General features: G+C 31.0%; 3 protein-coding genes across 3 annotated transcripts; 1 reads left to right on the top strand and 2 right to left on the bottom strand.

The window, feature by feature from the left end:
- The first annotated feature begins 6,113 nt into the window (after positions 1 to 6,113).
- Positions 6,114 to 10,051, top strand: LOC107028845. Its single transcript, XM_015230065.2, has 3 exons — positions 6,114 to 7,473; positions 8,729 to 8,987; positions 9,434 to 10,051. The coding sequence occupies exons 1-3, from the start codon at positions 6,341 to 6,343 to the stop codon at positions 9,611 to 9,613; spliced, it is 1,572 nt and encodes a 523-aa protein (XP_015085551.1). The 5' UTR covers positions 6,114 to 6,340; the 3' UTR covers positions 9,614 to 10,051.
- A 908-nt stretch (positions 10,052 to 10,959) lies between these two features.
- On the bottom strand, positions 10,960 to 12,941 carry LOC107028875 (60S ribosomal protein L37a). The gene is made up of 5 exons (XM_015230110.2): positions 12,801 to 12,941; positions 12,248 to 12,287; positions 11,511 to 11,599; positions 11,311 to 11,393; positions 10,960 to 11,235 (listed from the first exon to the last, which is right to left on the bottom strand). The coding sequence occupies exons 1-5, from the start codon at positions 12,801 to 12,803 to the stop codon at positions 11,172 to 11,174; spliced, it is 279 nt and encodes a 92-aa protein (XP_015085596.1). The 5' UTR covers positions 12,804 to 12,941; the 3' UTR covers positions 10,960 to 11,171.
- Positions 12,942 to 13,879: 938 nt separating this feature from the next.
- Positions 13,880 to 16,045, bottom strand: LOC107028876 (60S ribosomal protein L37a). Its single transcript, XM_015230112.2, has 5 exons — positions 15,921 to 16,045; positions 15,378 to 15,417; positions 14,430 to 14,518; positions 14,226 to 14,308; positions 13,880 to 14,149 (listed from the first exon to the last, which is right to left on the bottom strand). The coding sequence occupies exons 1-5, from the start codon at positions 15,921 to 15,923 to the stop codon at positions 14,086 to 14,088; spliced, it is 279 nt and encodes a 92-aa protein (XP_015085598.1). The 5' UTR covers positions 15,924 to 16,045; the 3' UTR covers positions 13,880 to 14,085.
- Positions 16,046 to 16,931: the final 886 nt, after the last annotated feature.

Raw genomic sequence — 16,931 nt, 5'->3', positions numbered from 1 at the left:
ATTATTATCATGTATCAGACAGGTTTAATACATAAGTACTAAGTGGATTATAATTTTTAGTCTATGCTTTGATACATGAATTAGATGTGTATCATATGATTTCCTATGTATCAAGGGTTTTTGAAAATTTTTATCATGTATCAGTGATTAATTTCAATAACTGCGCCATCAAGTGTGTTTGCTGATACATTTTGAATCAGTGTGTATAGTGTTTTAAACGATGCATTGATACATGAATTTGTTGTGTATCATAATATTTTTTATGTATCATGAGGTTTTGAAAATTGTTATAATGTATCATTCAATAAGTTTAATAACTGCGTCATCAACTGTGCTTGATGATACATATAGAATCAGTGTGTATAGTGTTTAGTCGATGCACTGATACATGTATTAGATATGTATCACATGTTTTTCATGTAGTATGAATTTCTGAAAACTGATATCATGTATCAGTAAGGTATTAGTTGTTTATTTAGTATTAGTTGTTTTATTTAGTATTTATATTTCAATATCGTTATAATTTGTTATTTTTTTTTCAAATTCCGGAATGTCTCATCAAAATTGATGTATTCATCATGAAACATCCACAATAACAACAATAAAATTACTGCAGTTCGAAATTTAACAGGATGTTCATAAAAAATGTATTCAAAATAAATGATATAATCTTTGATTTTCAAAATTTGAAATTATTATCCAATTACGTGCTGAATTAATGCTGATTAATGATCTGTTACCGTAAATTAAGCTGATTTAGTTAACAAGTTTAATTGTTCCGTTTTTTCCCTATTTTATTCTTAACAGTTTTTAAGTTACCATGTATCACTAGAGTATAAAGTATCACGCCACAACAATTTTAAGGGATTTTTAATAAATACTAAATTTATCGGGACAGAGTGTAATTATTGAATTACACTATGGGATTCCTTAAATTTTTACATATATATGTTCTTGAATCGAGCGGATCTCAGACTCAAATTCTGAAAATAATATTGTTTTTAATAAAAAACAACTTACTCTCCGATAGTAAAATCTGTCAAACATAAAAATCTTCATTAGTCGAACTTTGAGCTGATTATGAAAAATAAAACCATATAACTTATATAGAGTTGTACTTTTATGTGCAAAAACAAACCTTATAACTAGATTACACATTATAAGTATACTTTATAAATTATAATTGGACATTTATTTGGTATATTTTCATTGTTATGAATATCTAATTATTAACAAGTCACTTGTTAAATCAATCGAATATTCTCATCACTAATTGAGTACAAGTAAAGGACAAACTTAATAAAAAATAAAAATAAAAATAAAATTTCAAAGGTATCTATTTGGCTTGGCTTTATATATATAAGCTTGTACATTTGATCAAATCACTTTATGATCGTAGTATATATCTTTAGTTATTATCATGAAAGTTTTTACTTCATGGAAAATTGACCACTCGTATAGTGCATTCCTATTAAAATTTTACAATTAAAAATAAATAAATTATTGAATTTTACAATTAAAAATAAATTAATTATTGAAACTAGACATATGACAACATCAATCATCAATAACAACATAATTGGTATGATCTCATAAATAATGTCTAAAAAAACAAGCTCATTCTCGTCAAATTACAAGCTTACCTGATATTTTTATAAAAAAAAATATTATTTTAGTCAAGATAAAGAAATTATTTTTAATAAATTTTTGAGAATCAATATTTTCTAAACAAATTCAAATGAATATATATATATATATATGTGTGTGTGTAAGTTGTATGATATTATCATAATAGAATAATATTTTAATGATAGCAATCTTTTATGAAGTATTTTCAAATGCAAACCTTTTCCCTTCCATCTATTTTTGATCCATTACAATAGTTGTTATCTTGATAAGAAGGTTTTTAAATATTTGACCACACATTATTTTTCATCAATAATTACAAAAATTAAAAAAGAATACGACAATAGAAATATGAGAAATTTAATTTCATCATTCTTTAGAAACTTATTTTTAATAACATATTTTTCTTTTATAATTTTTTTTAAAAAAATTTATTTAATTTAAAAATGATCATAAGAGATTATTTTCGCAAATAATTTTCAAAAAGAAAAAAGGAAAAGGTAAGAGCTCTTTAATTAGGAAAAAAGTGGAGAGTGGGCCCGGGTTTGATTTTGGCGGCATATTTTTTGGATCAGTTAGAACCGTTAATATGGGCTTGGGCTTTATTAAATGGGCCTTTATTACTCTTGTCGTTACCCGCAAGAGATGCAAAGAAGAGAAGACGCTAAGCAAATGCATCGGGATTCGGGACCATAAATCTCAAATATTTCACCTCGATATTTGTGCCAATTTCAAAATTGCCACATATATTTTTTCTTATTTTTTTTAAAATAATTAATTAATTAAAAGTAAAATATATGGTTATAGTGGAATTGTTCTTGAGAAGAAAAGTCAGGATTATCGTTATCTCTGTGTAATTTATAAATTATAAATTTGAGTTATAAAAAAGTAAATTATATTTTCTTGTTCACACCCATTTTAATGTAAAATTCATTCCTAAATTTTGTTAATAGTATAAAGATGTTTTGAGCATCGATTTATCTTTTTAGAGTTGATTTTAAAAAGAAATTCACTATTATTCTGAAGCATGAGTCTTAGTGTTTTTTTAGTTAATAAATAACATAAAAGCACTTTTACGCGTTATAATTCTTTATCTTTTCTTATATTAATTAGTAAATGCTCTTTTTATTCTTGTTCACATCCGTCTTAAGGTAAAATTCATTCCTAAATTTTATTAATAGTATAAAGATGTTTTGAGCATCAATTTATCTTTTTAGAGTTGATTTTAAAAAGAAATACAATATTATTCTGAAGCATGAGTTTTAGGGTTTTTTAGTTAATAAATAACAATAAAAGCATTTCTACACGTTATAATTCTTATCTTTTCTTATATTAATTAGTAAATGCTTTTTTTATTCTAATTTATATGATGTGTTTTAGGGTTTTTTTAGTTAATAAATAACAATAAAAGCATTTTTACACGTTATAATTCTTATCTTTTCTTATATTAATTAGTAAATACTCTTTTTATTTTAATTTATATGATATTTCTTTTTTTTAGTTTGTTCAAATAAAATATTACATTCCTATTTTATAACTATTTAATGATACAAATTTCTTTTTTAATCCTTTTACGTCCCATTTAACATTTTATTCCAAAAGAGAAAAAACTAAAAATAACTTCTAAAGTGACTTTATTAAGGTAAATTTGATAAACATAACAAAATCTACTTTTATTTTTAAAATTTTACGACTGATCAAATAATGTCACGTAACATAAAATGAAAAACAAGTATGTTTTATTAGTTTGACTTCGTTGACAAAGTAATTTTTACATTAAATGATTCAGAGAAAAAGAAAAGGAAAGAAATTAATTTTAGTGTTATTTGAATTGGTATTTCCTTTGTTGACAAGTAATCTTTGATTTTTATAACATTTTATATATGGAATTTTTTTCCAGAAATATTCTGTCCAACATAATATATTTCACCTAACACAATAAAACGTATTAAGATTTTGGATTTTGTCAAACCCAAATTATTGAGTTTATAAAATATTATATATATCAAAATCCCTAATAGATTATGTACCTAACAACACTTATATTTTTTTTTTAAAAAAAATATTATAATGTATGATATGAGTTGACCTGCTTCGTTGTTATGATGGTAATAGCTTTAATTAATAAGTAATTTTGTTTTAACTTCACCAAATTATAAGAAAAATATTGTTGAGAAAAAAGAAACATTTTTGATGCCAGTTGCAATTTTTTTTTTTTTGAATTAATTAATCTTGTGATATTTAGTATATCACGTTAATTAAATACTTTTGCTTTCTTCATGGATGATGTACTCGGATGTCTATTAAAAACTATAAACTATAAAAGTACTGGTGTTAATTGTGTTATAGGATTCGACTAAATTTAAATTTGCATATTGTAAGGTTTATTTTCGAGGTTTGCACTTTCAATGGAGTTTTTTCATTCTCAGGGAGACGAACACATCCAAAACCTTTAATTAAGGTGGAGAAATTCTAACCATCCGGTCATAATTCATGTTGGTATAAGAAATACGTCAACCAAATGATCTTATTATTTTTCTTTCAAGAAAAGATTGTTTTATCACGTGAATTAATACCCTACTTGTATTTTTTTCAGAGAAGAGTTGAAAACACTTATTAGTTTCGTCCGTGAATTATTGACCGTCTTAAAAACACACCTCTACTTAACTAACTAAACTTAGAAACACCCCCGATCAGCCACATACATATCATGTGGTCTCAAGCCGCTACATAAAAAATGATCATTAGCGGCAATTAATTCTTAAATATCGCTAAATATGTATTTTTAGCAGCAATTAGCATTCTTTGTATATATCCCAAAAATCTTTAGCGACATTGGTACTAATGACATTTAATCAATGCCGATAAAAAATTTAGCACTCTTTGTTAATGTCAATATTTATTGCCGCTAAAAATAATTTTTGTTGTAGTGAACTCTTGTATGACATGTTATTCTTAATAAAAAATTGAGAGAAATATTGAAAGCACCCCTAAACTTGACAAAAGATTAAAATTGTATTTCATCCGTATTTTAGAATCATGGATGTATTTATATTCGATTAGTTAATAGATAAGTATTTTTAAACTGTTCAATAATTTAAAAATGAAATTATTAATTTACGATTAATTTAAGATATTTTTTTTTATGTACTTAGAGAAATTAAGGATTCCAAAATATTTGTGACTATAAAGAATAGATGTTGACTTAGTGCAATTGATAAAAAGAATCTGTTAATGATTAACGTTTTCAATTTCTTTTACAATATCCTATTAATTATTAATATAATAATGCGTCTATATCTTGATTATCTATGGCTTTTCAAACAAAAACTCATTAATTAATTAATTAATTAATTATAAGAATATGATGTTTCGAACTTTTGACAGTTGCGACATATTCTATCTATATACTATAAGAATAAATGAAAAATAGATATATTTATTATTAATAGAGTTATAATTTTCACAATTTTTTAAATATATAACGCTGCAATAAATATCGGTATGAGTCAAAAAACTTTTATATCTACTATCATTTATAATAAAAGAGATCTGAAAGAACGACATCCTTGTTCTACCCATGGATATTGCCTGGTAAGTGCCCATCAATAAAATGTTTCGAGTTTTGAAAATGAAGTTAAATTTAATAGGAAACACACTTTTTTTTTTAAAGTAGAACTTTCTTAGATGAACTTTATTTTAAGAGTTGATTTTCAATGCAAATTTAAATTAATCGAATTTTTAAAACAAATAAAAACAACAAAAAAGAAAAATGACTAATACTAGAATTTTCGATCACCTAGTAGTTACTATAGAAAAAATTAGAGTAGCTATTATAACTTTGTTATTAAAAATACCAATTAATCGATCACTAACATTTTTTCAAATAAGCATACACTTAATATCTAATATCTTTCTATTAACATTTTTCTTATAAGATATCAAAATTATTAATCAAAACAATAATAACATAGTTGCACTCTTGCACAGTATAACAATCAAGCAATTACACTAGGAAGTAAGCCAACATCAACTATCATTTTTAATCGATAATATTCGAGTCAACTTGCGCGCACCTCAATTATTTCATTACATCCATATCACTTCATATCAACACAAATATCGAGTAACTTTATCCACTAAAACTTATACAAATCGAAAAAATCACTTAACTTCTTTCATATATACTGCGATTCGAACCTTAAATCTCTAAAATTTTCATTCACTTTATCGACCATTAGCTTAAGAAATTCTTGACATTAGGTAGTATAACATTAGGGACTCGTTTACATTTCTTCAATCATTTAGGTACCTATGTTAACATTTTCCCAAACATTTTGGTTCAAAGTAGAAATATTTTGAGTTTATGTGATAATGGCAAAGTAGTAAATGCAATCAATATTATGGGTATATATTTATATATATATATATAAAATTTAATAAAAACCAATTAAATAAATTAAATAAATCCCATTATCCATCCTTTAAATTTTTTTGCTTCTGCTTTAACCCCACTTTGGGTCTTGTCTTCTTGAAAAAAAAAAAAACAAAACAAATACAATAATCTTAGACCGCCATTATCAAAACCAGAAAACTTGTAAAAGCACAAATACCCATAGAAGAAACAGATCACAAATCTATATAAGAATTGAAAAAAAATTTGAACTTTTTTGAGTTGAAAAAACAAAAAGTTTCCATTTTTAGCTTATGTTAAATGCATCAGAAGAATATTGAAGTTCAGATAGGTCAAGAACACAGTGACCTTTCATCCAATTTCATCTCTTCCAATCAAAAACGATATCAAAATCCAATCTTTATACCAAATCAGTCAACCCCATCTGAGAATTTTTGCAAGATTAATCTCCAAATCAAGATCCCATCACCAGATTCTTCAACCAATCAGATTCACTTTAGGGATGAACCAATTTGCCAGAATCAATCACCAGGAAAAACCCTTTTGTCAACACCTCATAAAAGGCCAATAATGTCCCAAAGTTCTAATCTTTATCATTCCCCAACCCCATCTTCGTCTGTTAACCAACAAGTACAACACAATCATTTCAAAGCTACTGTGTTGAAGTCTAGCTCTTCATCAAATCAGTCTTTTCTATGTCCTTGTTCTATCCCTGTGTTGTTAGCTACAAAAAGAATCACTTTAAGGCTCCTTCATCACTCTTGTCATGCTTCTTGGATTAGAGTTCATTTGAAGCTTTTTATATTGCTGTCTTTGCCTTCTCTTTACTTGTTGACTTCCACTCATTACTGGGGTTCTTTTATTTACTTTCTGTTTATTGTTGCTGTAATTGCTTTTCTTGTGGTTTCACTTTGTGTTGCTCTCCCTTGTGTTCCTTCTATCCGCATATTTCTTGCTAGAACTTTGTCTATCAATCTTCATTCATCACCTACTGCCTCAAAGTCTAGACCTTCAGTTGTTTGGTCAATTGGTTCAAAGCCTAAACAAGAAAGGAAACCAGTTTCAGGTTGTTGGGTGCAAGTTTACAGCAATGGTGATGTGTATGAGGGTGAATTTCATAAAGGGAAATGCTCAGGAAGTGGGGTTTATTACTATCGTTTGAATGGGAGGTATGAAGGTGACTGGATAGATGGAAAATATGATGGATATGGGGTGGAAACGTGGTCGAAAGGGAGCAGGTATAGGGGGCAATACAGGCAGGGATTGAGACATGGAGTTGGGATGTATAGGTCTTATACTGGGGATCTATATGCAGGGGAATGGTGTAACGGGCAGTGTCATGGATATGGGGTTCATACTTGTGAAGATGGAAGCAGTTATACAGGGGAGTTTAAGTGGGGTGTCAAACATGGATTGGGTCATTATCATTTCAGGTAATCACTTGAGGGCATTTGCAACTGTTTTTCTCAAAGTTTGGTTTATATGTGCTTGTGCTACATTTACCTTGTCCTCAATCATGTCAGATTAGAGATCTTTTTTTTTTCTTGTAGCATCTAGAATTCATGCACATTCCAAGAGCTACATAGTAGGCTCAGTTGGTTCAAGTTTTGTTGGAATAGTTCCATATTTTTGACATGCACAATAGAAACATAATATTGTATCAAGTATTTCTTTGTCTTAGCTTCAGTGTACTTGCTTATCGGTGCTCTAGGGTATATAGTGATGACACTAAGTAATAGATGTTCAAGTTTCCACATACATTATGGATTATGATGCATTTAATTATTATAAATGTGAGGATAAGCAACGTGTAAAGTTTAAGATGTGAAGTTATTAACCTACACTTTTATGCTCAATAAAAGACATTCTTCGAGGACCGAGAACAGGCAATAACTGCAGTGCCCTTAACTGGCTTTTGTGAAATCACCAGCTGCCTCTTCATGTTGAGGTTAGTTCAACTTGGAGGTTTCCTGTTGAGCTGCCTCTTCATATTGAGGTTAGTTCAACTTGGAGATATTCTGTTGCTAATACTTGATGCTCTATGTTAGGATATTTTTCTTGCTTAGCTTATTTGTCTGCTCCAGTCCAAGGAGTCTACTTTCAGGATTCTTTTGCTGACTGCGCATGAGGAGCCTGGAATTCCATATTTTCTTCTGTTGTCATTTCTCACCCTCTTTTCTCATGTATTATTCAAATGAATTAACACACTCTATCACTCAATTGGATGGCTGCTTGCTTAGTTAGGTTTAGATTCATGTTTTTTATGTAGCACTCAGTATAACTCAAGATAGTTAGGGGTGGGAGAGGGAAGTGGCCAACTAGCTAAACCATGTTAGCATAAACAAAGATGACTGAATGGCATTGTGGCAGCCCTCGGAATTATAAAAATGGATAGTCATGTTAATGAAGGGAAGCCAAATAATTAGGGGTGGGGAGAGGGAAGTGGCCAACTAGCTAAACCATGTTAGTATAAACAAAGATGACTGGATGGCATTGTGGCAGCCCTCGGAATTATAAAAAATGGATAGTCATGTTAATGAAGGGAAGCCAAATTGTTGTCCCATGTTCATTCTTTATTGTGATCTGTCTTACTCATCAATTTCTTTTCCTTTCTCTGTTCTCTTTCTTGGGAGAATATCAGTGCATGTGTTTTTACTCACCAGTCTGTTCATTTGCATGACCATGTAGAAATGGGGATACATATGCTGGAGAGTATTTTGCAGATAAGATGCATGGTTTTGGAGTATACCACTTTGGAAATGGTCATCGCTATGAAGGAGCCTGGCATGAGGGGAAGAGGCAAGGGTTTGGCATTTACACGTTCAGAAATGGGGAAACTCAGTCTGGTCACTGGCAAAATGGGATTCTTAATGTTTCAAGTAGACTTGGCAGCCTTCCGGGATCTCCTTCTGCAATTGACCATTCTAAAGTGCTTCATGCAGTCCAGGTAATAATCTTGTTTCCCTGATCATAGTAGGATGTTGTAGGGACATAGAAGAAAATGTAAAAGTGGCTCGAAAAAGTACTGATTCCATCGTTGATAGTTTTTACACTGGAAATTTAGTTTGAACTTGTACTGATAGAACTTCCACAAAACCTTCTCTAAATTAGTTGACAGTTCTTACAAAATGGTCCTCCTTTTCCCCTTTCTAACAAACCAGGCTGCAAATATATTTCCGAAATTTGACTCCTCCCATCGCTCTCTCGTTTCAACAGTTGTGTATTTCCTTTTTTGGCTGTGTTTCTGGAGTGTCTTCTGGTGGAAGCTTCCAATCCCCTTTTTGAAGCTTCAGCAATGCATTTTCAACAGTCAGAAAAGGAAAATATTGATAAATACCTAGTGTTAATTACCTCAGCCTCTGTGTGCTCATAAATTTTCTTCCTTGTTCTTAGGAAGCAAGGCAAGCTGCTGAAAAAGCTATTAATGTGCCAAACGTGGACGAAAGAGCAAAACGAGCTGTTACTTCTGCCAACAAGTCCGCCACTGCAGCAAGAGTAGCAGCTGTGAAAGCTGTCCAAAACCAGATGCATCAAAATGGAGACAGTTGCCATTCACCGTCATCAGTTGTGTAAACCCCTCAGTTGGCTGAGTCTATGGTTTTACACTCTCTCATCGGTCTTGTTTTTAGATACAGAGACTGAGACAACCAGGGACCAACTTGGAACCACAACAGGCAACGAGCTGATTGAGGAGCAAGTTTATCGTGTCCCTTCCATTAGGCCTTTACTAATATGCACATATAGTGCGCCTTCACATAGGAGCTAAGAGCGCAACCACAAAAAAAAAAAAGACTGCAGATGTAAGTAGGTTGTTCATCGTTTCTTTCTGTTGTTACTGTCCAGTAACTGTAGATAGTTTCCTGTTTTCTGTGTTTTGCCATAAGAGAATGGCCAAGTTTCTAATCTTGTATCTCAAAGGGAGATCACCTCTGCTGTGTTATGTTGTATAAAGTAATAGTAACTAAACATATGCTGTATTAACAAATGACTATAAATTTTGTTTCATCAGCATATCCAGAACTTTAAGTCGATTGGTGGGAAGTCCTATTCCACCCAGGGACGGAGCTAGGTAGGCTTGAGGAGGTTCATCCGAGCTTAACCATTTAATTATGGTTAAATTATATTATAACCATTTAATTATGGTTAAATTATATTATATGTGTATATAGTAGATGTTGAACCTATGTTTTATCTTTTTTGTGGTGAAAATTTCGGTTCCGTTGCTTACTAATTCTACCTACTCCTTTAGTGGGAGCTAGGGTGTCTTGAGGTGTGATAATCAAGTACCAACGTATTGTACAGTGGCAGGGAACATTCCCACTATAACTAACTAAGGCTGTGTTTTTCAATAATTGGTAGGGAAGGGAAAAATAGTTTTTATTTCGGCTCAAAATATCTATCGTTTTTTCACTTTATATGCTCCTTTGAGAAATATAATTAGAAGGAACCTTTTGCTACATTAACCTTATTTATATGCAAGTTATAATCTCTCTCCATTATGAGTATATTTAATTTAATTTATGTCATCCCCAATAATGAGTATATGACTTGCCAAGGTCACCTTGTCAACATATCAATAGATATGGGTCAAGAATCAAAGTAAACAGCTTGTAACAAACTATTTAAACAACATTTCATGATCAAAGACTTTGAATCTCAAGGAAAAATTATACCAATGGTAAGATGAAACAAGAAAAAGTTAATTTTATCATGAATTTCTAAAAATAATTTGAGAAAGCTATTTTTCAAAAGAAAAAACAGATTATAATATTGACTAACGAAGCATAACATAAATTGAAACGGAGAAAGTACTATGATCTAAAAGATTAAGGTAAAATTTCCTCCTTTCGATGATTTGCAAAATATCAGTTTAGTACTACAGATAATGTTAAATTTCAACTAGCATCGACACCTTTCAGTAAGCATAAAGAAGTAATGGCAACAAAATGCATCAGTAAATAATTGTCTGAAAAACACAGTTTTATACTAATGTCTAATTGAGATGTTCAGAACATAAAGTACTCAAATTGAGGAACATATCTTGATCTCACAACATAAAATACTCAAAAATTGAAAAACATGTCGAGATAAGTAGGATCATAAGCTGCACCGCCAGAAGGGGACAATTGCTCTAACTCTCAGTCTGCTCCCTCAGTCTTCGGATTGTACTCCTAACTGTAACAGCACTCGCAGTGCTATTGAAAAGGAAATAGAGATCAGTTATTGACACACAAAAAAGGGAAAACAATAGAAGTTGAGAGAGTAATTACTTCAATGTGTAAGCACCACCAGCTTTGACCTTGCCGCAATCTTTGCAACCCCAAATTCCCACTGCTTTCCTCTTTACTGCATACTGCATAACAGGTATATATATAGTGAGAATCCTAAACTTAAAAGAACTCTTTATAGTACAGCAATAACCCAAATGCAGCCAAGAAAACTATTATATTGCACAGAGCCAGGCCCATACCTTTCCACAAAACTCACAGAAGTACTTGCTGTGCTGACTAACCTCCATTTTCTTAATCTGCTTACGCAGACTGGCACCATAACGGGTACCTAAGCAGAGAAGGCAAGCGAATCAGAACCATAAATGTAAAGACAAGAAAACAAAAGCTTTTATGCAACTGCAACAGATGAAAAGGGTCATTTAAAGAACTGATTCAAGCCCATGGGCATACAGTTATCAACAAAATTTAAGTGGTCAGGTTGCAAAACCATGAACATCTAGCCTGACCCAAAATTCACACATAACCATTCAAATAGAATATGCTTAACAGAAACAATCAGCAGTTCAAACTTTTAGGGAAATAAACATTTGTTGACTATCACAACCATCTATTTCAGTGTAAATAACATGGCCTCTAAGCAAATCTTCAAAAGGATAAGCAAAGCTAGGAGAATTAACTTTTAAGTTTAGATTTGATGCCCATACACAACACTCATCTCATCATATTTCTCTATATACTATTACAAGCCTCAAAACTGTAGAATTCACAAAGTCTATTTACTCCATTATCTGCTACTATTATTATTATCAAATCTTCTCAAGCTTGAAGAGTTTTTAAAAGATATTATTATATCATAATTTTTCTGTGATATAATATCAGAGAGAACTAAACTTGAACAAATTTAATTGTTAAATAATACCAAAACTTATACTCATCACTGCAAATGTAAGGTTCTAAAAAGAGCTATAATACTTACCATACTTCCCAACGATTCCAGCCTTCTTGGTCCTCTTAGTCTGCAGCACAAATAACATATTTCACATTAAAACTCACGGCTATCTACACCATCGCATCTCATTAGGAACAGATTTTCCTATTTTAATGTACACTAAACAACTCTACCTACCTTTTAACAACCTCCCTACAACTCATTATATCAATATATTCTATGTGAGTTTTCATTAAATGAACAATTGAAACATAATACTACCATTTGCTTTTCCGGGTTAACATATGTAACAACCAAATTACAAATAAATCATTCACTATACCCAAATCACAAAAAAAAAATGTAATCTTTAGCATTCTCCAATAACATTCAATAAACCAAATGAATAGCTCGAACAGCCTATAACCCAAAGAACAATTCCACACAACAATTCAACGCTTTTCATCATAAACCCAAAAAAACAAAAAAACAAAAAACAAAAAACACACTCATTTAACAAATTAAAAACAGCTTTATTGACACTTCGAACAAATTGATACCAGATTTAACAAGCTAAGCAAGCATAGAGGAAAAAGAGTACCATTTTTTAGTGTTGATGGAGGATTTGGAACGGCTGCTTCTGAAGGGTGAGAGCAAAGAAAAACTAGGGTTTATTTTTGTAGCGTCAAAAGAAGTATAGTGTGTATAATTGATCGGCCCATTATTTGTGACATTCGGGTTGACCCGAACCTGTAAGCCAAAATGGGCCTGTTGGACATTGTGTGGAAAACCCTAATTTTAACCAAGGGTGAACTATTCTCTGTAAATTGCTATCACCGTCGCTTAAACTGTACTCCCATCGTTTCAAAAAGAATATCTCTATTTTCTAATTTTTTTGAAAAAGAATGATCTCTTTTCTTTTTTGACAACACTTTAGTTTTTAACTTTTCACATGGCATGTTTAAGACCACAAGATTAAATGACATTTTGTTACATTTGACCTAACTTTAATTTAAAACCACAAAGATTATAAATTTTTTCTTTCTTTTCTTAAATTCTGTTCCAAATCAAACTAGGTCATCTTTTTTAAAAAACAAAGAGAGTGATTTTAAACTAAATTCTATAAATATATTTTGATTTAATTGTACCCATCGCAAAATTGTTACTATTTCGCATCTCTTCTGGTGAATCTTGCTCGCTCTCCCTCGCCTCTATCGCTTTTATACAAACACAAATATATAAAATGTGTTTGTGTTTGCATAAAGCGAGAGAAAATTATATATATGCATATATTTTCGTTCTCCTCTCCAAGATCTCGCTTGCCACTCGCACTCGCCTCGCTTGCCACTCACTTTATATAAACACAAATGTATACATTGCTTTTGTGTATGTATACAGAGAGAAAAATTATATACAAATACAATATGCATATATTTCCGTCCTATACTTATGATTATACAAATATGAATTTCTCATATCCAGTTATCTTTTTTCTCTCTTTCTCGCTATATACAAATATAAATTACATAATTGATCTTTATATACGTATTGATATTTGTCATGGAGCACAATTATGCAAACTGTTGCATATAAATAAAAATTAAGGTAAACTTCCTCCTATCAGTGATTTGCAAAATATCAGTTTAGTACTACCGGTTATGTCATGCCTTTCAGTAAGCATAAAGTGATGGCAACAAAATGCATCAGTGAATATTTGTCTGAAAAACACAGTTTTATACTAATGGCTAATTGAGATGATTCAGAACATCATAAAGTACTCAAAAATTGAGAAACATGTCTTGATCTCACAACATAAAATACTCAAAATTGAAAAACATGTCGAAACAAGTAGATCATAAGCTGCACCGCCAGAAGGGACAATTGCTCTAACTCTCAGTCTGCTCCCTCAGTCTTCGGATTGTACTCCTAACTGTAACAGCACTCGCGGTGCTATTGAAAAGGAAAATAGAGATTAGTTATTGACACACAAAAAAGGGAAAAAAATACATGTTGAGAGAGTAATTACTTCAATGTGTAAGCACCGCCGGCTTTGACTTTGCCACAATCTTTGCAACCCCAAATTCCCACTGCTTTCCTCTTTACTGCATACTGCATAACAAGTATATATATATATGGTGAGAATCCTAAACTTAAAAGAACTCTTGATAGTACAACAATAAGCCAAATGCACCCAAGAAAACTGTTATATTGCACAGAGCCAGGCAAATACCTTTCCACAAAACTCACAGAAGTACTTGCTGTGCTGGCTAACCTCCATCTTCTTAATCTGCTTACGCAGACTGGCACCATAACGGGTACCTAAGTGTAGAAGGCAAGTGAATCAGAAACATAAATGTAAAGACAAGAAAACAAAAGCTTTTATGCAACTGAAACAGATGAAAAGGGACATTTAAAGAACTGATTCAAGCCCATGGGCATACAGTTATCAACAAAATTTAAGTGGTCAGGTTGCAAAACCATGAACATCTAGCCTGACCCAAAATCCCACGTAACCAGTCACTTTAGACATCTATTCCAGGCATAAAATAGAATATGCTCGATTAACAGTAACAATCAGCAGCTCAAACATAGCGACATAAAACATTTGTTGACTATCACTACCATCTATTTCATGGTTAATGACACAGCCTAACCAGAAACATCTAAAAAAAACTTCAAAAGGATAAGCAAAGATCGGAGATTTAACTTATAAGTTAAGATTTGATGCCCATACACAACACTCATCTCATCATATTCCTCGATATACTATTACAAGCCTCAAATCTGTAGAATTCACAAAGTCTATTTACTCCATTATCTCCTACTATTATTATCATCCATTCTTCTCGAGCTTGAAGTGCTTTTAAAAGATACTATTCTATCATAATTTTTCTGTGATCAATACCAACAGTTAAAAATAAGAAATTTACATACTAATAGGAACCTACAGTGTGCAGAGAATTTCTCCTAATAGGATATCATAAGTTTATTGGATTTGAATGACTCCAATATCTCTTGCCAATGTAGCAAAAAACAAATTTAAGGAATGGTAGAATGAATCAAACTTCTAACCAAGCATATCAGATAGAGAAATTAAACAACTTGAACAAATTTAATATACCAAAACATATACTCATTACGGCAAATGCAAGGTACTAAAAAGAGCTATAACACCTACCATACTTCCCAACGATTCCAGCCTTCTTGGTCCTCTTAGTCTGCAGCACAAATAGCATATTTCACATTAAAAAATCATAGCTATCTACACCATCGCATCTCATTAAGAACAGATTTTCCTATTTTAATGTACACTAAACAACTCTGCCTTTTCACAACCTCCATACAACTAACTCATTATCTCAATACATTTCCATAAAATGAAACAATTGAAACATATACTACCATTTGCTTTTCCGGGTTAACAAATATTACTACCAAATTACCAAAAAATCATTCACTCTATCCAAATCACACACAAAAAAATGTAATCTTTAGCATTCTCCAATAACATTCAATAAACCAAATGAATAGCTCGAACAGACTATGACCCAAAAAACAATTCCACACAACAATTCAACCCTTTTCATCATAAACCAATAAAAAAACAAAAAAACGCAAAACACATTCATTTAACAAGTAAAAAACAGCTTTTTTGACACTTCGAACAAATGAATACTCAGATTTAACAAGCTAATCATAATGCATAGAGGAAAAAGTTTACCATTTTTTAGTGTTGATGGAGGAATTGGAGCGGCTGCTTCTGAAGGGTGAGAGCAAAGAAAAACTAGGGTTTATTTTTGTAGCGTCAAAAGAAGTTTACTCTGTATAATTTAATCGGCCCATTATTTGTGATGTTCGGGTTGACCCGAATTTGTAAACCAACTGGGCCTTGTTGGACTGTGTGTGGAAAACCCTAATTTAAACCAAGGGTGGACAATTCTGTAAATTGCATCACTTCCGCTTAAACTAAAAAGGGAAAATTGTATATTACAAAACAAACTATTAAGTTAAATTAAATGCTATAAATATATTTTGATTTAAATATTATTATATTACAACTCTCCTGGTGAATCTCGCTTGCTACTCTCGATCTCTCCCTCGCCTCTCTCACTTTTATACAAACACAAGTATAAAATGTGTTTGTGTTTGTATAAAGTGAGAGAAAATTTCATATATATATATATATATATACATGTATTTTCGTTTTTCGAGATCTCACTCGCCACTCTCCCAGATTTCACTCGCCACTCTCACTTTATACAAACACAAATATATACATTGTTTTTGTGTTTGTATGAAGCGAGAGAAAATTGTATATACAAATATAAATAAATATATTTTCGTCCTATACACTTATGATTATACTAATACAATCTTTTCTTACCCAGTTTTTTTTATTTTACTCTTTTTCTCGCTTTATACAAATATAAATTATACAATCGATCTTCAGTATATGTATATCGAAACGGAAACAAATTATATAACTATTTTCTTTTGGATATGTAAGCGAAATAATCATATTTATATCATGAAGAATAATTACGGAAACTATAACTATAGCATACAAATATGATCTAAATGTTTGATATATGTAAAAGTTGCTCAACTAAAAATAACCGACGGATATATAATACATGTATAATTGTGTGTAATGAGTGAATGATTTATATATTACGGTTGACAAAAGTAAACTGTGAATCCCACGGGATGTTTGTGAAAAAATTCCTTGAAA

The sequence above is a fragment of the Solanum pennellii genome, chromosome 8, assembly GCF_001406875.1.
Source record: "Solanum pennellii chromosome 8, SPENNV200".
Classification (NCBI taxonomy): domain Eukaryota; kingdom Viridiplantae; phylum Streptophyta; class Magnoliopsida; order Solanales; family Solanaceae; genus Solanum; species Solanum pennellii.
Note: the sequence above shows the minus strand (reverse complement) of the source record. Positions and strands in the feature narration are given on the sequence as shown.

Bases quoted from the DNA above. Each gene is read 5' to 3' on its own strand.
- LOC107028845 (XM_015230065.2), top strand. From the start codon at position 6,341: ATGCATCAGAAGAATATTGAAGTTCAGATAGGTCAAGAACACAGTGAC. The intron at 7,474-8,728 runs GTAATCACTTGA...ATGACCATGTAG, and splicing joins TTGGGTCATTATCATTTCAG to AAATGGGGATACATATGCTG. The intron at 8,988-9,433 runs GTAATAATCTTG...CCTTGTTCTTAG, and splicing joins AAGTGCTTCATGCAGTCCAG to GAAGCAAGGCAAGCTGCTGA.
- LOC107028876 (XM_015230112.2), bottom strand. The intron at 14,519-15,377 runs GTAGGTGTTATA...TTCTACACTTAG, and splicing joins TGGAATCGTTGGGAAGTATG to GTACCCGTTATGGTGCCAGT. The intron at 14,150-14,225 runs GTAATTACTCTC...CCTTTTCAATAG, and splicing joins GGCGGTGCTTACACATTGAA to CACCGCGAGTGCTGTTACAG.
- LOC107028875 (XM_015230110.2), bottom strand. The intron at 11,600-12,247 runs GTAAGTATTATA...TTCTCTGCTTAG, and splicing joins TGGAATCGTTGGGAAGTATG to GTACCCGTTATGGTGCCAGT. The intron at 11,394-11,510 runs GTATGGGCCTGG...CCTGTTATGCAG, and splicing joins TCTGTGAGTTTTGTGGAAAG to TATGCAGTAAAGAGGAAAGC.